The sequence below is a fragment of the Anoplolepis gracilipes genome, chromosome 8 (assembly GCF_047496725.1).
Source record: "Anoplolepis gracilipes chromosome 8, ASM4749672v1, whole genome shotgun sequence".
NCBI classification, from domain to species: Eukaryota; Metazoa; Arthropoda; class Insecta; order Hymenoptera; family Formicidae; genus Anoplolepis; species Anoplolepis gracilipes.
The window spans coordinates 10,292,236-10,313,553 of NC_132977.1; the positions used below are offsets into that span (position 1 = coordinate 10,292,236).

General features: G+C 44.3%; 1 protein-coding gene and 1 long non-coding RNA gene across 2 annotated transcripts in view; both read left to right on the forward strand.

Annotated features, from left to right (window-relative positions):
* The first annotated feature begins 863 nt into the window (after positions 1 to 863).
* Positions 864 to 6,154, forward strand: LOC140668900 (uncharacterized). The gene is made up of 4 exons (XR_012047262.1): positions 864 to 1,332; positions 1,404 to 1,603; positions 5,027 to 5,252; positions 5,365 to 6,154. It is a non-coding gene; the product is annotated as an uncharacterized lncRNA (long non-coding RNA).
* Positions 6,155 to 8,181: 2,027 nt separating this feature from the next.
* The window catches only part of Ds (dachsous cadherin-related 1), a 310,941-nt gene continuing 297,804 nt past the window's right edge, over positions 8,182 to 21,318 (forward strand). Inside the window, exons 1-2 of the mRNA XM_072898494.1 lie at positions 8,182 to 8,680; positions 8,805 to 11,537. Of these exons, the coding sequence (XP_072754595.1) occupies positions 9,846 to 11,537 (1,692 nt within the window). The 5' untranslated portion in view covers positions 8,182 to 8,680; positions 8,805 to 9,845. The remainder of the gene's footprint in view (positions 8,681 to 8,804; positions 11,538 to 21,318) is intronic.

Genomic DNA, 21,318 nt, shown 5'->3' on the forward strand with positions numbered 1-21,318 from the left:
AATACGCCGGGGGAAGAAAGCAATTAATAGCTACTAATCTAAAACGACGAAGCACAATTATACTCACATTATTATTACTCGAATCGAAATAATTGATCTACGTATTCCATCGCAGTATGAAAAATATTAATGTTCCGCGACGCACGTCCATAGAAAAATCTGATAGTAAAAAAAGAAACTGTATGTGTGAAATAGTCTTACATATAAATCTAGAAAGATAGATGTTTTATGGCCTAATTATTTAAGTTAATTATATTAAGTTAATTATATATTATGCATATACGCAAAGTACAGTTCTAATTTTAGTACAATTCTGAATTCTTACAAGTACGAGGAAATGCATATATTTTACCTATTATATACATTATTAGACAGCATACAAATACAAATGCATATTTATAAAATGTATATATAAAGTATTTATAATAATTATTTGAACATTTTTTTTAAATATTTATCACACAAAATAATCATAATAAATATTTTTGTAATTTTAGATTTAACAAATCATAAAGATGATTTATCATAAATATCTCAGCAAATATTTGTGAAAAGTATTTACAAAATATTACTACAAATATTTATTTTCGTACTTGCTATAAATATTACATAAAATATTTAATCTATATTTTAATAATATGTACAGCTTTTATAATTTTTTTCTCATATAATATATATATAAAATATGCATAAAATATAATATTTATATATTTCAGAAAAATAAATAATAAAAATGTTTATCGTAATATTATGTCTAGATATGTATGCACGTATTTATATTATTATACACGTCATTATATTTTATGATACCGTTATATATTCATTGTTATAAATGTAATAATAATAATATGCTAATACGATATTAGATTATCAAGGATCTTTTGAAAGAAGAAAAAAAAAAATAAAAATCAATTTAGCTATATAAATTCTCGTTTACATTAGCGCGCCGCATTCCATTGTAAATTCGTCAAATGGTGTAAAGTCTTGCAATTTCATCGTTCGTGGCAAGTTTGCGTTGAAGTTTGCACCATGCCTGCATAACTCAATTACCGCGCATTGTGTTCGTGCCTTTGGTAGCACTGCATGGCGCATAGAGTAGATTTACCGTGTGTACGGCGAGGCGGGAAAGTAACGCGCGCGTAACTTGCTCACGGATCAAGGCCGTAACTCCTGCATGGATAACGCACGAGGTAAAGTGGTTGAAATTAAGTATTCAAGGCTCTCTGCTAGTCAGTCTCTTTTGTCGTTGATTGAACGTGGCATTGCTAGAATGTACTCAGGACTCAACGCCCGGAAACGCGAGGAAACGCGAAAGAAAAAATAATGATATACGTAAGTCGTATTTTACACGCAAAAGTCGAAAGTATTTAACGTATTATTTCAAATTTATCCCTATCTAACAGTTTAGTCGATGTTTCGCGAGAGCTTCTGAGATCGAAATTTATCGTGACAAGTTGTTGTGATTGAAAGGCTCTCGAGCGTGAACGGAACGTTTCGATAAGGGACATCGTGCGGCTGGATAATTTGAAGAAACGGAAGACAGCCCCGCAATATATCGGAGATAGATCGAAGCAGGAACGCGTGGTCTCTGGCCGGATCATCAGTACGTTATCTGTAGACCGTACCCTTCCTCGTCCCCCCTCTCGCGACATGGTCCGTAGGATTCTCAAACCAGTCCGTGAGGCTCGAGAGACGACGATACCTCCGTCAGAAAGAAAGCTCCTAATTATCAAAATAACGCGTGTTGCGGTGCCGATATCCCGTTTACGTGTCGGATCGAGCTCTATCTTTTTACCATACTCCCACGGAATATCCGATCTTTGGTTCCCTTCGAATCTAAATTATTCTATCCGCGCGAGTCGGTGCTTTTTCTTATTTTTTTCTTTTTTCCTGAAGATATAAATGTAAACGTGTAAGAAGTTTAGATTGTTTACATTATTTATCCCTGATAAAAACAAAGTATACTCTAATTGAGACTTAACCCGAAGATATAATAACACAACGAGTTATCGAATAAAATTAACAATTATTATTTTAACGTTATTTCATTAGTGACCATAAATGTCATCATTATATACACGTACGCGTCGTGCAATATTATTTCTTTTTTATTCGACAAGATATAACTTATAGACGGCAAGTTTCCAATCAGTGTAGAACACACACGTAACATGCAAAATGTCCTTCTTCTCTTTTCCTGGTAAACCGGTCGGTCCTACGCAAAGTAGCTGCGCTCGGCAGAGTCGCTTTATATTCCCTCTACAACTTTCATTTAGATCTTTATCGATCGACTTTCACGGTGTGCTCGCGTATTGCACTTCATTGCTTCGCTCCCGACTGTGGTCTTGTACAGTGGAATATAATATTGGTGACTCGTACATTGAATTTACTTTTCACTCTGTAACATCGATGAAGATCGTTCTAGCAAAGCTTTCATAATTTACTATAAATATCTCAATTCAAGAATTAATAGCAACTACGACGCACGCTATGTAGAAAACGAATGATTGAAATATTAATTTTTACGAGCATATATGTATGTATTCTAATGCACTTTCACGTTACATAGTAATTATATTACCCGTTATTTATATACCGTTATAATATTACCATTGAATAAGCATTTTATCAAATTACATATTTTATTAACATAGATATATGTATTTTTCAGTATAACGCGTTTACAATTTTTACTTATTTTGCTGAATACATAGAAAAAAAAGGTAAAAATTGTAAAATTGATATTAGCAAGTATGTACATTTTTGCAATTCCATAATCTCTTAAAGCAATTTGCTCTTACCGAGAGATAAGAATTAAGAAGAACGTTCTTACATTATTAAAAAAAGAAAGCATATTTGTTTTAACAAAGTGTTCGGAATCTCTCACCTCTGTCTTGTCAATTTCCAGAGATCACGTACGACTCTCGAATTTATTTTATTTTTTTCTTTTTACAAGCAATTTCTCCCTTCCAATTATCGCATTCTAAAAAATTGTTCTACCGTGCAGTTGCAATCTCATTGGGATATTTTAAAGTCACCTTCAAGATGGAGTTGCCATTTTGGATGAAAAATAATCACAGAGCGGACAGAGAGGTAGCGCGTGCTTGCTTTTTATCGCGTTTGTGTCATTAGCGTGGCTCCAATGAGTCTTATAAGTTGATATCAGAAAAGCACGTCGAGAGAGTAGAAACTCGCGAAATTCTCTGAAAGGATGTCGACAAGGACAAGTAGATGACGCAGAGGCATCTACGACCTAACCATTCGCCTTATTAGGTCTCTACTTCCCTCGCTTCTCCCTACGTCGCCCTTCTTTTCCCACTCTCTCGCTGTGCAGCTCTTAAAAATCATGGCTGCACGTAACCGTCTACTGATTATATGGATTCGGCGATGATTTCTGATGATGCCCCCGACCCCCGAAATGGTAAAATAATACAGTGTCGTGTCCTAGCCCGGACCCTTTGGGTTCCGTGGGCCGGTTCGTTAGCGGGGCCTTGGTGCGAAGCACCCTGTCATTATGCGGCTGGTCTCCATCACCCCCACCAGTATCCAATTTTCGGCGCCTCTCTGTACAACCAACGTGGACTCGACAAATCCTCCTGCTCCCTCCGCCGTACCGCTCTCCTTTCTTTTTCCACCGTGCGTTCGATCTCCTCTCTTGCCGGAGGCCTTCATCGTCTTCTTCGGTGCTACTATTTTACGCGACTATTCAGCGACATTGCCCGGGTTTGTGCTGCTCATCGCGTGAATCGTAAATCGTCGTGAGAAGATATTCTCGACTTCTTTTTCTGTCTCTCATTTTACCGTGCATGCTTTCCGCCGAATTCAAATACGTGTTACCACGGTTGTTAACTCTTTTCAGAGTAAAGTATGGAAAGAATTGCTTAAAATATACGGAATTTTTTGCAAAAATTGTATTTGTGATATTTATGCTCTTCGTCTCTTTGAAATAAAATAATCCATATTCAATGATCTTTACTGTATATTGAATTGTGAAATGTACCATACACGATCTCTTACTTGTAACATTTGTCGAGACGTTTTTTTAAACGACGTAAAAGAACAACATTCGATTAAACAAAAATCGATCTGATTTTAACTTAAAGACAAAATCAAATTAAACATTGCAAATATATTTTTTAATGATCATTCTTATATTTTTTAATTTTTTCTATTTCTCTGCAAGTGAAAGGAAATGAGGTAGCAGATTATTACGTGATAACGCGATATGGTGTGAAACTTAGTATCATTTCGACTCTCGTTTTCTCGCCATCAAATAGCATTTTTACGAAATTTGAGCAAACGTCACGAAATACTAGAGGTATACTTAGTTACGGTTGCGGGCGGATATTCGAAACTCGTAACTCGATCGTGTACTGACTTTGTCTGATAACATCGTCGTACCTACACTCGTATTTCTTCCTGCGACTTTACATAATTCGATTTTTTTGGAGGGGGGGGGGAGGTAAAAATAATATAAATCTTACACAATCCCATTTATGCAAAACCAATCATATTTTGCGTGAAATCTTATCCAGTCGTAGGGTAAGAATCTGAAATATAACGAGTAAATTCTTTAACTAGTTACTGGTACATCTATCCCACTTTTGAAAATAATGACACGACGCGACGGTTCGTTTTTGATCTTTTAAAATATGTACTTATTCTGTTGCATCGTAGCGTTTTCTGGGCGGCCGATGCCTGCTGATTGGCTACGCCGGAAGTGGGTCGACGAAACCGCGGGGTTCCATTCGTATGCTTATAAAAGCGTGCGGCGGTCCAGCATCCTTGGGGTGCGCTCGTCCTTGGGGCATCTCTTTGCAGGTGTAGGTGGTCCTCACGAGCGGTAATCATTTCGCTTAATGACGAGAGAGCTCGGTCCTCTTTCCTTTCTTTGGTCTCGGATTATCGCACCGTGATTCTTCTCTTATATCCACGAACCACTTTGGTTCCTTCCTCCTCTTTGCGTCCTCGTCCTCTGCCCCCGTGCTACCACCTTTTATCCCTGAACTCTGTAATTTTCTTCTAGCGACCGTGCCACCACGTCGCGCCGAAATTGGTGTACGGAACGATTTCGAGGAAATGTGCGTCGTCGCTAAAAGAGGGGAATCGGGCACGATGGTGACGGTGGCATTTTCATCGTGAGCTCGATCTTAGAAGAAGAAGAAGAAGAAGAAAAAGAAGAAGAAGAAGAAGAAGAAGAAGACGAGAACGAAAACGAACAAGCCGAAAGAGAACGACGAGAATTAGGAGAGGTAAGGTAATAAGTAGAGAAGAGTAAGAGGGAGAAAGTCTCGTTCTGAGAACAGTGCGATGAAGAATCGTTCGGCAGTACTGAACACCTCTTCGTTTTCCTTCTCGACGTAGAGATTCGCAGGTGCGCCAATTTCTCTCGTCTCGATGCCGATGCCGATGCCGATGCCGATGCCGATGCCGATGCCGATGCCGATGCCGATGCCGATGCCGTAGGGACGCAGGCAAGCGTGACAACACGCAACACATTTCTTTCTATCATGCCAAAAATGATACACATTGGCTGCAGATGGAAGTCATTATTATTACAAAGAAGTGTTTTTGCTGCCGACCGTCTGTCGATGTCGATGTCGAACCATCCTGGACATATAGGCGCATTGACGACTTACCGAGAAGGAGCTTCTCCTGGAGCTCTCTCCTCTCTCTCTTCTCGGATCTGTTCACCAAGAGAAATTGGCAAATAACCCGATCCGCGCATTCCCACGTCATTAAAGCTAACTATTACTGCCAATTCAAGTCTCTCATCTTCGCGGAATTAAGAAACGCGCGTTAATCGTACACATTATAATCACATTATTTCTAACGTGCGAAATCCACGCGGAATGTGACTTCCGTACACAAGCGACTTAATTTCCGGGAAATATTCGCGTGTCACCGCAGTATTATATGCGCGTCGTCATGTTACATGATGGTATGTACGCGCGCTCGCTCCGCTTCCAGCACCTGCAAGGAAAGCCGAGCGGTTGACCGAGCAAACAATACGGACGATGATGCACCGTCCCGAACGTATTGTCCGCGGCGCGGCGGCGAGTAGTAGTAGGCGGCGGATTTATCTGCCTACTCGTAGAATCAGGTAGAGAGACGTCAAAGAGAGAAAGAGAAAGGAGAGAGAAAGACACCAGGGGTCCTCGACCCTCGGTACACGTCGCACGTCGCACGTCGCACGTCGCACGTCGCACGGCGACCGACTGGCTGCCGCCGTCGTCGTCGTCGTCGTCGCCGTCGTCGTCGTCGTCGTCGGAACCGATGGATCTTTCTTTCGTTCCTTGCCGATTTCTCACGCCAACGCGATCCACTAATTATCGATAAGTTCAGGAAAAAATAAACCGTCATACAGTAGCACTTGCTCGTGACGTGATCCTCGACGGCTTCGTAGCAAAATGTATTAGCGAATCGTCGTAATGATCGGTTGCAACGGGTTTCGATTCGCGACGGTTTTACGATGATTACCAATGTTCATTAAGTACCTTGTCTAATTTTTATTGTCGTAAAAACATTCGTTAACTTTTAATCGCCGTAATCGACAAGCGTTTCAACACGAGATTCTCTGTAATCGAGGAAACGATGATAGTCTAATATTAACAATATGTATCTTGGAGCTTGAATTTTACAACTAATGTTTTTTTTATAAAATATAAAATCACGATTGCAATTGTATTAAAAATATAACAGTGTAAGGATATTGACACTTTAAAGAAGCATTTATAATCCCGGAAGAGCAAATATTTGCATCATTTAATAATATTATTTGCATAATGTTTACTAAATAGAGTGATAAAAGCAACATTTATTATCTCTAATATGAATATTTAATATGAATAATTTCTAGTTTTTTTCCATATAAAAATGATTTCGTATAAAAGTGATTCCAGTTTTTTCATGTAAAAAATAATATAGAATAGTAATATACACATACAGTATATATTATGCATTATCTATAAAATTTATCGTCCAAAGAAATTGTCTCTCGACATTCTCTACAACATCAATTATTTTACTCATCTAGATATACACATATATCTATATACTATACATTATATATTCACGGTTGATAGGCGAAACGTTATCCGATAGTATTTTATACATTTATACAATTAATATCAGAGGATCGAGGTTTCGTAACAGAACGTCAAAATTAATATGCCGCTGAAAATTTAGCAGCCTTTAATCTAGTAATGCAATGTATAAATGTCATATGGAATATCGTAAAGATGTAAATTTATGGTAAAAATCTGGCGTAAATTGATTCGATTGGAATTTGTTTGATTTAATTTCAGATTTCTTTAACACATGTGATTGCAATTTGTTCTATTTGGTTGTAGTCATTAAATGATTTGTATATCCAGAAGATTTTTCGAGACCGATTTGCGTATTTAACAATAAGAGATGTTCTCTCATGTTCTCTCTTGTCACGTTACGAAATTCCAGAATCTTGGCGATTTGTCTGATTCGACGTAAAGTCATTAGGCAATTCGTAAGATATATATATATATATATATTGCTTAGAGCCTCTCTGATATTTTTTTCTGGTCACGTTGCAAAAATTCCAGAACTTGTTCTGCCTGTCATTAGTCATTAGACAATTCGTACGAGACATTGACAGGTTCTTTCGCTCCGACAATTTTTCAAAAAGCCTATTTTCGTGTAACACGCATTTCTAGGAGACGGCACGTTTTCGCAGCCGTTTTTCTTGTCGCGTCACAAAATTCCAGGACCTTTTGGCGTACAGAAGGCCCTACGTAGGGCCAGGCGCGGAATGAGCACCGACGGTAAGTCGGTTTCTCGCATACCGAGCGCTCAGGTAGGTAGGTAGGTAGGTAGGTAGGTAGGTAGATAGAACGGTGGAGAGAGAGAGAGAGAGAGAGAGAGAGAGAGAGAGAGAGAAGGTAAAAGGATGGCAGGTAAGAGAGTTTGGTATGGTCTAGCTGCTCGAGCTGCTCGCTGCCGAGGAGCGCGTTGAATGCCGAGGCCCGGTGCCCGGTACCTGGTGCCCGGTTGCGAGCAGCATCGCTGCTCCCCTCTCCAAGATGGCCGTCGGTTGGGTCCAGCTTCGCGAAGGCCCCTGTCCCTGTCCTCTCCCCTCTCTCCTCTCCCTCCCCCCTCCACCGCGCGCGGGTCCGTCGAGTCAAGGGAAGGGTAGGCATCGCAGGTGCCGCCATGTCAGTGCATGCCTAACCTCGAAGCCGCGCGGAACGGACGTTGGGCTCGAGTACGCGACAACACCTCGTGCCGTACCTTTGAAGGGGACTTTTACGAGTTAGCCTCTCGTCGCAGAGTTCGCGAATACGGATCGTCGACCTGTGCGAACGTAAGACCGATTCCTCCCGCCCGTCGTTTACTCTGAAACGACGTGCGTAAGAGTCTTTAGCGCGCGATAGCTCGCCAAGTGTTCGGATCGAGAGGCCGCGGCCTATCCCTCGATATCGACGCATGAACGGAGAAGAGAGACGGACAAGATACGCGTCCCGGGTGCCGGCAGTGCCGCGGAGAGAATCGCGATTCGCGAGTATCTAAGTGAACCCGTATAGATGCGTGTATCGTGTTACTTGGCGCGCGTTTCGTGTTGTACGCAAGGTCAGGCAGAAGCGCATTATTTATCCTATTTAGTGTGTGTCGCGAGTGTACACTGACAGGTTGGAGAATACGTTCGGTACGTGTAAATGTAATGTCATTGTTTTTCCGTTTGCACCATTTTCCATTCTGATTATTCTCATCTCTCGATATCTCATCTGTGGTATCTCATTAACTCGGTTTAAAATTTCATCAACACACAGATAGACGTTTTACGTGAGTTTGCCACTAAGCGTGAGGAAGAATGACAACGATAACAACCGGTCCGGGAGGACATTGTGGAACGAATTAGGCGCGCCGTGATTGACGGGAGTTCGCTACGCAAGATCGCGCTGACAAACGGAAACGTGTGTCCCAAGGACAAACGCACGAGGTGTCCGACGGAACGAAACACGAACACCATGTACGACGCCAGACCATCATCCCGGGTTCACGACCGGTCGTGTTGATCGGCCAGGTTATCAGGTGTTGGATCTAACGTGAGGAATGTCGAGATATTGCCGGTGACAGCGAGTGTATATACGACTACAACTGGTATCTACAACTGGTGGAGAAAAATAGAAGAGATATCCTGGAAATCAGAGCATAACGTGAGAGGTAAAAGGCGAGAGGAGAGGAGAAGAGAAGAGATTTCAAAGGATAGAACGTGTACATCGATTGGAGTAAAAAAAGTCTCTACAACGCTGCTACGTCGCGGCGTGCACCAGGAAACCGCTCGTGCGGCCACGATAAGTCGACGACGCAGTGAGGCAATTGCCGGTTTTCTGAACACGAAGCTACTACGTTTTCCCGCGGGAAAAAGAGTCGGTGTAAGTGATATTACAGTCGAGAGAAACCGACTGTACCGAGGATAAAAGCAGTGATTTCGTGGTTGGTTGGTGCTGGTGCTAAATATGTTGGGTTAGATCTAGGTGAGATAATAGAGGTGCCGGTGAAGAAAGGAAAGCGCCGTGCTAATCACCGTGAGTTTTGTTATCGCGGACGAAAGAGGAATTTTGTGGCAACAAGAGGGAAAAAAGGACAGGGCGAAAGACTCTGATTGTCAGGTTAACCGCGTGGTGAGTTATCAGCTGCGCGACGTGAAAAGACGCGACAAGTGACACGTTCCTCGTTCATCATCGCGCCCTCGGCCTCTCGCGGGACTAGCGGCGGCCGCGTAGGAATGGAAAGATCGAGATAATATCACGAAGACGGGAGAGGAGGAGGAGGAGGACGGCCGTGGCGTGGTGTTGGAGACCCCCAGGATGCGGCATCTGCTACTGTTCCTCGTCCTGGGAGCGACCCTCGCCCCGGGCGCTCTGCCCGAGCATGTAAAGTACCTGGAGGTCTCCGAGAATGCGCGGCCGGGTACCAGGGTGGGCTTTATCGACGCCGACAATCCGCCGTACCTGATAGTGTCAGTGCCGGGTTCATCGGTGGAGTCGGATCTGGCCGTCGATCAGGCGACGGGCGAAATAAGGACGAGAGTACCGTTGGACCGTGAGACCCGTCCGTCGTATAGCCTGGTAGCGTTGCAGCAGAACATTCAGGTCATCGTGAATGTCCTTGACGAGAACGATAACGCGCCAACCTTTCCAGTGGGCCACGTGGACGTGGAGTTCCCGGAGAACTCGCCGCGCGACGCGAAACGAGCGCTGCCGCCGGCCAAGGATCCCGATCTCGATCAATACTCGACGCAACGCTACGAGATCATCGGCGGCAATCACGGCGACGTCTTCCGACTATCGCAGCAACGTGGCCGCGACGGTGTCCTCTACCTGGACTTGCAGAATTCCGGATCGCTAGACCGAGAAGTGCGTTCGAACTATCAGTTGGTGATCGAGGCGCTGGATGGCGGAACGCCGCCGCTCCGGTCGACCCTGCGTGTGAACGTGACGGTGCAGGACGTCAATGACAATCCGCCCATCTTCAATCAGACGCGTTATGTCGCGTGCGTGCCGGAGAACGCGACCGTCGGCACCCCGGTGCTCGGGGTGAACGCGACTGACGCCGACGCCGGCGACAACGGTCGCGTCGAGTACTCCATCAATCGCCGGCAGTCCGACCGCGAGGAAATGTTTCGCATCGATTCGGAGACCGGCATGGTCTACGTCAACAAGGCTCTCGACTTTGAATCCAAGGAACGGCACGAGCTGGTGATCGTCGCCCGGGATCGCGGTGCCCAACCTCTAGAAGCTAGTACCTTCCTATCTGTATGCGTGACGGACGTCAATGACAATCAGCCGGCCATCACCGTAATCTTCCTCTCGGACGACGCGACCCCCAAGATCAGCGAGAGCGCGCAACCTGGCGAATTCGTCGCCCGGATATCCGTGAGTGATCCAGATTCTAGAACGGAGTACTCGAACGCGAACGTTACGCTGACCGGTGGTGAAGGTCACTTTGGTCTGGCCACGCGAGACAATATCATCTATCTGGTAGTGGTGGAGCGTCCGCTGGATCGCGAAGAGAAGCCCGTCTACGATCTGTCGGTGGAGGCGACGGACGCTGGCACCCCACCGCTGCGTGCCGTCCGCACCTTCCGATTGCTCGTCACCGACGTCAACGACAATGCGCCCAAGTTTACGCGGGATAGATACGAGGCTCATCTCCTAGAGACGTCCGAGCCCGGGACGTCGGTGCTGCAAGTGACCGCCACCGATCTCGACGAAGGCGCTAACTCGGCCATACGTTACTCCCTCCTCAACACCACGTCGTGGTTCGCCATCAACGAAATCACCGGACTTATCAGCACGGTAGCGCACGTGGAATGTGAAGTCGACCCGGCGCCGATCCTCGTAGTGATCGCGACCGATTCCGGACGGCCGCCTCTAAGCAGCAGCGCGACCGTACGAGTGACAGTGCACGATTACAACGACAACGAGCCCATCTTCGAGAAGCCGCTCTACAACGCCACCGTGCCGGAGAACATGCCCGTCGGAAACTGCTTTCTCAAGGTAAGAGATTGTGCGATAAAAATCACCATTTCTCTATTATCATTCATAACGTCGAAGCGCCACGGAAATGTGAGAAAGCAAAGATCCTTCGTCGATACGTCAAGGCGCTAATGTCACGTCAAGTCGCGTCAAATCGCCTGACAGGTGAATGTGTGTGACGCGAGTCTATATGAAAAGTGTTGTCACGTGTTTCGCACGCCGTGCAAGTCAACGATACGTTTACGTTACGCTTTTCACATGCCGCGGCGCGATATAATTGTGTTTCCATTAAAAGTCTCGTATTTCTCTCACACTTTCTCACATTATCAGCTCGACTAATGAAAGAATCGCAAACAATAAATACAAATATATATATATATATATATATATATATATATATATATATATATATATATATATATAAAAATTTTTTTTTCTCCGTGTACGTATGTATGTATGTACAATATATATATATAGATATGCATCAGTAACGCTAACGGCGATTGTTTCGTTAGCCGGGTTGTAAGGCAAAAAGTTGCGGAATAGGTCCGCGGGCTGTTGCAATTTTGTGAATTGCTTGTCATGCCTCTTGATATCTATATATGACGTGCGGAATATTTTCCACACTTGTCTGAACGTTCGCGTTCACGTTCGCGTTCGCGGGTGTAAAGTGTAAACGTCGGGCGACGTAACGCTGTCATCTCTCTTAACAAGCGTGGTACTGTCTGACTGGTGGTCCTTCTTCTCTTTCACTCTCTTTCTTTCTCTTTCCTTCTACATGTGTAATTGATATTTATATTGAAAGAAAACTCGATTCACGTGTGAGGTTTATTCCTCTATCTTAATTTCTGTTAAATCATCATCGTTTTCGCGCACAAATCGATTACATAAAAGTTACAAGCCGCATTTGCTAATACTCGCGAGAAATCGAGGTTTAATTGACATATGCTTGAAGAGAATCAACTAATCTTTATCGTCATTCACAATCGGAGAAAATCCGTCATCGAATCTTTAAATGGCAATCCTTAATTGATTCGTCATCGCGATCGATTGAGAGAGACGTTTACCCGAGTTGTCGCGATGAGCTTCTACAAATTATCTTAAATGCGACAGTGGATACTTTGCGTTTAACCATTGCATAAGCCACGTCGTTTCGCGTAAAGTCGCCAAGATTCACATTAAAGGTTACCTTCCACGCGGCTCAAAGGGCACGAACGCATCGCTCGTCGTGAGCTGTCAGGCATGCACGTTACGGGAAAGCTGTAATTGGTACTCGCGAGCTTTTCTTCGGCGTATTTCAATTAGTACCGCGATTACCTAGGCAGCGCGCGTTATCGATCATCATCTTTATTCCGGGAAAGAAGTACACTATTCCAAGTGAAATAAAAGCCGCGCGCGACTTCTCATTTGCATATCCGCGTCTCCGCATCTCCGCGCGAGCGGTCGCGTGTTTTCTCTCCGAGAGAAAGAAGGAAAGGTGAGGAGGGTGAGAGAAAGAGAGAGAGAGAGAGAGAGAGAGAGAGAGAGAGAGAGAGAGAGAGAGAGAGGGAATACGAGCGCGCGACCTGAATGAGGAAAGTATACTGTACGCAAAAGTGTTGCGTACGTATGGACACGCGGATAACGGGGCGACATGAATCGCTCGGGGCGTAAGCGTCGCCGACCCGAGAGGAGAGATGGGTATAGCGCCTCTCCGTTGGTTCCCCCGTCTCTCGTCTCTCGTCTCTCATCTCTCGTCTCGCCCCGTATTCCGGTATTATATCGACCACGTGGCTGCTCGCGGAGGAATCCCGCCGACGTTTCCTTAGCGGGGCCGGGGCCGCTGCTATACAACGACGAGACGCTCTTCCCCGGAGCGGTGTTAGAGCGCGAACAAGTTAGTCCCGACACACCGATGGTGCTTTATGAGTCGGCGCGTTGCTACATCCTGCCGTGCGAGCGGTCGCGCATTTGTATACGTTTCGAACGGGATAACGACGAGCGGAGAATGAAGGACAGGGAAGGAGGGGGAAGTAGAGAGCTGAGCAAATCCCGGAAGTGTTGAGATAGTGGGGGGTCGCGCGGCTCTGAAATTTGAGACATCGCGTCGTTTTGCTAAAGCGATTACGCGTGTACCGGCTGTCGTCTGACATTACGAATGATCGTATTACGTTTGACGTATATAATCGTCGAAAGTAACATTACACCTCTTGGCTCACGCGCCGACGCGGTAATCATGCTATCGCGCGCGAGAGAGAGAGCCGCGAGAAATCGAGACCTCGGCGTAATCGAGGAGCTATAGAGTAACGCGAACGGCGCTAAATATTCTTCTCTTTTTTTATAATTCTTTCCGCAATCTAAACGCAACGCAACGCAACGCAACGCAAACTCGGTGCTGAAAGTTACTGAAAGTGAAAGTCTGATGTAATATGCTGATAATGTTGCCGGAGAGACTACGTCGGTGCAATCACCGAGTCGATCGTCGACGATATCGCGTCGAGCGTTAAATCGCCCTGACACGGTCAATGCGCTTCCTTTACGCTTTGCCGAAACGCGCGCGATAAAAAAAAAAAAAAAAAAAAAAGCCTTCTCGTTGCATATGTTTAACACATCTCGGCCGCGTCGCATTTCTACCCGAGATATATTCATCCGTGAAACAGACTTGACAAAAGCGTTCGTCATTCATACAACATCGATTCATGGACCGTAGATTCTGGAGGCAAGAGAGACACGGTGGAAGGGACAGGCGAAGCAGGAACGCAAAATAAAGGAAGAGAAGAAATCTTGCTTCTCTCCTTCTCTCGTCCGTCTGTCTCTCGCGCGCGCGCGCGCGCTTGGCCCTTTTTTGTTGCGTTGGATTGTCATCCGCGTGCGACGCGACTACACGCCGCCGAATGCCGATGGAAATTGCACGGGAATAAGCCGAGTGCATTTTTCAATCGGTCGACGCAACATCACGCGCATCCGGCGGCGGCGGGGGCAGGGTGTGTAGTCGCAATGCGACCCGCGGTTAATGGCTGCCCCCGGTACGATATATATTTTATTGGCGTTTCGCTGCCTAGTTCAATGATAATTTATAATTGTTGTCCGCGCGCGCCCAACTGTAATTATTATAATTACAGATTTTTCGTTCGGGCCCTCTCGGAATCGGGGTCCTGGCCCGGGTCCCGACGCCCTCTTCGTTCCATCCCTCTCGATGCAGCTCCACCCCTTTGGTCCTTCGTTTCTCGGGGCCTCTTACCCTTTCCTCTTGCTACGTTTCTCTCTCTCTCTCTCTCTCTCTCTCTCTCTCTCTCTCTCTCTCTCTCTCTCTCTCTTTCTTTCCGACTGTCTCTCGATCTCGTTCCTTCCTTCTCTCTATCTCGCTCGCTCGTTGCTCTTTCTATCTCGCGAACAGAGACCAGATCTACGGCGGCTCCGCTGTAGAAACGGGTTTTGGAAGTTGGACTCGCGCGAGTCGAGTCCTCGCGCTCGATTCTTAAGAGAAACCACTGTCTCTGCTCTCGTCTTCACTTTACGCTAAACGTATAGCGTCGTTTGATTCCGATAGCGATAAATTACGAAGGCAATGACGAATATTAAAAAGAAAATATGAAAACTCAATCGAATAATATAGATATCACTTTCAGATTGATAAGCTATTCAATTATATACATATATGTATAATATAATTAATTTTTTCGACGTTGCTTTCTCGCGTAGAAATTGCGTTATTAACAAAGTTCATTCTCCATTTATTCATCGAATCTAATAATATATCCGCACATATTCACGCACGAGAAATAACGGCATTGCGTACACGCGTACACTGTATATATCGCGTACACGTACGCGCGCGGTCTACACCGTCGGGAACACTGGTTAGGTTCCAATTCATCCTCGCGCAAGTCTCCCATTATCCGTCCTAACCGGAGGATGACGGAGGATCATTAAGCCACGGCGTCTTTTGTCCAACTCTATAATACGTCCGTCTCTAACAACGAAGCTCGAAAAAGAACGAGGGACTTGAGAAAAATGCAGCCAGGCGTGCTCTACTTCGAGACGAGACGCGCCGCGCCGCGCCGCGCCGACTTTCCTCCCATCTTTGAGTGTTTCTTCTCGAGGACCGAGAAGACGCGTGATGGACGATCATCCGTCGCTACACTTTCCACCGCATCGAGTCGAAGAATCGAGATTGCGAATCGAGCATGAATCGCGCGACGCGCGCGTCATCGTAGTCGCGCGAGCGATGCATCTTTCGGGGATGCATCTCTTTCTCTCTCTCTCTCTCTCTCTCTCGGACGCCGGTATATATCGCGGTACGAAGTGATGACCGTAATGACTCTAACCACCGTCTGACATCTGGCATTAGGCACTCGGGCTTTCGAGTGGCAACGCCCGCAGCAATTGTTGCCGTTTACGACTGCCGTGCGCGCTCTCCTTCTCCCCCTCCCCACCGATGCTTCTTCTTCTTCTTCTTCTTCTTCTTCTTCTTCTTCTTCTTCTTCTCTTTTATCTCTTCTCTCTTTTTCTTTCTCTTTCTTTCTCATTCTATCTCGTTTTCGTTCCTACACGCACACTCGGCTGCTTCTCTCTCTCCCTCCGTCCTTTCCCTTTCCCTTGTAATCTTTCTCTCCGTCTTTCTCTCTCTCTCTCTCTCTCTCTCTCTCTCTCTCTCTCTCTCTTTCTCTTCCCTTTCTTCCTGTCCCTCTCAACCATTCTCCTCGTATCTCCTTCTCGTTTCCCTTGTCCCGTTCTCGCTCGTACGTCTCTTCTCTCTTTCTCTTTCTCTCCTTCCTTCGCTCGCTTCTGGTACCTCCCTACCTCTCGTTGGTCCGCTCTCGATCCTACGCGCTATAGACCGCATTCCCGAGCGCAACGACGAGGCAAAGATATATGTATATTCATTCGCGTGTGCACCGTTCGCCGTCGCCACTGCCATCGTGCTGTTGCAGTTGCGAAGCAGCATGCTCGATAGCATTGCTCCTGAAAAGTCATAATTGCGATATTTATAATATATCTCGCGCTACTTTCTCAGAACGCGCGATTGCCCGCCGACAGGTGACAACGCTCGCATTTTTTCGGCGCGAACGAGCGAGCGAGTGTATTAAGCGCACGGCTGCTTATTTACAAGCGGATTATGCAATCAGTGTGCTACAACGCACGCGGCTCTAATCGTAATACCACTCTACATAATGCGAATCTGGTTTTGTCTGGGCCCGCGTGCCCCGCTCGAATTGCAAAACGTGACACCGCTCGTTAACCCGCGAGCATTCATGTCACAAACACGTGTAGCTTCGAATTCAAATAGGCAATGTATAATAAAGATTATTATAACGCGTTTGTATATTCTGAGGAATTGAAAGTGAAAATATATAAAATATGTATGTGTGTATACGCGTAAAATTATTTATTTCAAAGTTATCATGGGAGGTATTCTCAATAGCCCAAATGTGATTTGTATCGTCGTATTTCATATTAAAAATAATTTCCATTTATGTAAATCTTCTTTATATATTAATACATGTTGACAGGACAAGAATCGCTGAATTGAAACTCCTTTTATCGCGAATTATGCGAAAACTTTGCACCGTGTCTAATGTAATAAATTAAACGTGAGATAATATGATTTAAAAACGTTTCGTGTAAAAATTGTCGTGTGACAATAAAATAATTTCTGATTCTAGCGGGTTAAACAATATAAATGAAAAATAATAGAATAATCAAATAACGTATATCTTTACATAATGCATTTATATCTTTCTTCAATTGATAAATAAATCGTGCTTTTATTACTGCTGACAAGCGATTTATATCCATCAATTTGATTGCTTAAAGAAATTGTCAACGCGATATAAGTCTTAACGATTCTCGATCTTGAGAGTAAATTTGTTTGTATCTTTCGCTACATCATTTCACAGTCATTTACACACTTTAATTCTCTACATTGAAAATATCACGCGTCGGATCGTGCGAAAGTATACTCGTGTAATCGCTCTTGCGTGTGATACGCGCAACACTGTCGTTCACCACATTTACTATTCCGCATCCTCTTTCTTTTCATTTCAGGAATAATAGAGATTAGATTTCCAATGGAAAAAAAAAAAAAAAAAAAAAAAAAAACAAACCGTCTCTCATCGAATAACGACTTATATCGCGTGGCCGTATCGCGCGATACAAGTCGGCACAATTAGTATTAGAAAGTCATCTTTATTAAACAGGCGCACATTAACGAAATTTCTCTTCATATAAAAATATGCCAGGCCGACAGACCTGGTTTTCGCTAATGACGAATGCCGGAAGCTTATACGAACGAGCACTTTGTGCTACGATAATCGCGTTTTTTCATCTCCATTTAAGCAATCTTTTTATTTATTGAACAAAGTACCGGCGACGAGATATCCTTCTTGTTTCTTTTTTTAATTATAGTGATGCGTCGCCAGGAGATTACCATGAAGTGAAACATACATGGCGACGAATCGCGTGATTTTCTTTGACAAAAACGCTACTTTCGAACAATTTACACCGGCCCGACAGTTGAAAATATAATCTAACGGCGGCGATGGTTTAGCGGAAGAAAAAAAAAACAGAATTATCCTTATCGGTGTAAATGATTACCATCATTTTCTTGCGCTCTTAGCAGCACCGCGCGATAACCATCTGTTATCGGGTTTCCCATGTCTGCCTGGATTACCCAGCGTCCTCCTCTCGTTTCTCGATAGTGGGTGGTGAGGTATTGGACAACTCGTCGATCGTCCTCGCGTTCAAAATGCACAGGGTACCGTATTTTACTCAAATAATCGCGCAAAAAGGCAAGTTATCGGAATTTCTCGCTCATAAATTTCGAATTTCTCATATCGACGTTACGCAAGAAACGAGCCCAAGGCTCAGCTAGGTATACGTACTTTCAATGCGAGTCTTTTTCCGCGTTTTACTTTGCGCTGGCGGTTAATAATATTCATGAGAGAAAACTGCAATTTCGGAATGGATTCCCGCGAGAGATTATTCTCCGCGCGCGAAATTCCGCGAAAAATTCAGCTTTAGTGCCGCGCCGATACTTTTTCAAAAAATTTCCCTTCACACGCGTGCACGCAACGCGCGGACAACCGATACCGAGTGGCTAATCGGGTCTACTAAGAGTATAGAGGCGGTAAGAAGGTGTATACGTTATAAGAAGTAGGTGATTGCTCGACAACTCCTACGAGAGGGCCGGGACCCGGGACCCGGGACCCGGGACCCGGGGCCGAGGTGTGCTCTCGAGAGTCTACGGTGCATAACGCTGTTAAGAGAGGTACGGCTCGTAAAATCCTTGGCAGCTGGGCGAGCCTGGCTGCATGCACACAGATCGCGGAAGACAGGATGAGAAAAATCCCTACGCGATCGTACGATATCCTTCCTCCTCCTTCTCCACCTCGCGGTTGTCATACCGGGATTACAAGCGCACCCAATAAAGCCGCTTTATAACGACATCACTGGCGACTTATAAGCAATTTATGAAGTTTCGAAAGAAATTTCGTTCAACACGATCAACACGTATTTCTTAAATTTGTGTAGATAGTAAAAAGAGAAAAAATGATTTACTGATAATAATTTAAAATATTCCCTTTTTTCAAAATGTAGGGATTAATAATTTAAATCAATTTCTGTGACTTTAAGGATCACGTTATTAAATATTATCGAGGGACAATGCGAATAAGACTGTTAAATAACATGTCGTTGTTTGAATGACATTATAAGATACTTGAATTTACAATTTCCAATGTGACATGATTGTCTCTGAATATTTATAAATATCCGATATACCGGATACTATAAAATCACTGGTACGCATCGTTGCGTTAATGAACGAAAATCGTAATGACGCTCATCTATAGAAGCTTGATTACCGTGATAACACTTGTCATAGCCTCGCACGTAAAGTATAATTTTAGCGATATACTCGATTATATCTGATAATTTTTTCTCTTTTGCAAGAAGATATCTCTCTTTGAAAAATTATAATTTCTCACAGAGACTCGGTTCAGTCTAAAGCAATGGACAATAAAACTATGTAATCAATACATTTTTCATTTTCCTTTTCTCGAGGAAACTACTCAATTAAGTTGTATATAAAAAGATACAGGGATAAAGGATGATTAAGAAACTCTCCAGATTCGCCAAAGGCGTTAAAACATTAAAATCGGGGCCATGTTTCGTGATCCCGATCGAAGTCGGTCACTCTCGATCACTCCATATAGCGAAGAGCCCGCGGCTGGCTGCAGCCGAGCGTTTCCCTCAAGTTTAACGAAACGAAGAAGAAGAGTGAGACTGAGGGAAAGGGGGATGGAAGAGATTTTAAATGCATGCATGCATGTATGTATGTATGCATCGAGGCGTCGAGGCGTCGAGGCGTCGAGGCGTCGAGGAGTCGAGGAGAGAAAGCGCTCGGTAGGCAGATCGGTACCGGACTATACTGTAATGCAGATAGAGGTAATCGAGAGATGAAGGCGCGAGAGAAAAGGAACGGGAAACTGCGTGCGAGCCGCACACTTTCCAATGCACTTGGTGCGACCGGGAAAGTGCAAGCGTCGGGTTAAGCCGAGCGTAGACCTCATTTGCACGTGCATCAAAACGTCCTATTTCGTGATTCCGTGAAAATGTAGGCTCGCCAGTTGTGAAAGTTTTCATCCTCATAGAATAAACAATAATATACATTCACGTTGTCACCGTGAAAAAAAAATATATATATAAATTTGACATTGATTAATGAAACATTAACTTAAAAAAATAAACGTATTACGCGCTAAGAATTATATTTAGATTGTTTAAAAGTTTGAATGTTATTAGCATATGTTTTACGAAGACTTTGATGTCACATTTCTAGAGTCCATAAAAATTTCGTTGGAACGTTAGCGGTTATTTTAAAACGATGATGAAATTTACCAAGATAGTCTCTTGTAGTACGTTCTCTTCTTTGCATTAGATTGTATTGTTCGCTTTCATTATATCGGATTACAGAATAAACGAGGCGAATTATATATATATATATATATATATATATGTATATCGATGGAATCGGAAGGTTGCAGGCGAGATTAGATTCCGTGAGCGCGAGTGCGAGTTTAGTTTTACACTTAATTTCGCGATCGATCATGGGCGATCCCACGTCTCGAGCGTTTTCTCCGGCGCACGATCGAGCTCTGGGGCGCATTCCGTCGCACGCATCCTCGTCCCGCGACCCGCGACCCGCGACCGATCAGGCTGGAACGCTCAGAGGGAAAAGCACTTTCCGATGCACGCTGCAGGAAAGTCGTCGTGTAGGTGGTCGATTGCACGCGCTCGCACAGCTTGATTGGCCTATCGATAGGACAGGCAGTTATGGATGTGGAGCAGTTAACGAAGTACTTGAGAATTTCTCCGACGCAGATGTGTCATTACATGATTTACATGCATGCAGCATTTTAAGCCTGCATGCTAATCGCTAGTCACAGAGAGCAACGTGTCAAATACTAACACTAGCACGTGATAATTTTAATCGCGAATATCGTTTGGTGTCGAGACGTGTGTCTCGACACCATCCGTATATACTTAATTTCTTTTTTCCCTTTCTCTGTTTGTATCGTCAGCGAGAATGTTACGACCTTACTTATCGTTGATATTACAAGAAACCGGCTGTTATTAGGGAAATTTTATTTTACGACTTATACAGTCGAGAGGCAAGGCGACGGGGACGGGTGCGCGTCGATAGATTGCCTCCATTTGCGTTATACATTAAGGATTGCACTTGGCGTTAATAGAGAAGTATTCGTGCTATGTGTCGTGAAATTATCCTCAAAGTCGTTTCGCATTACACGATCGCACCGTC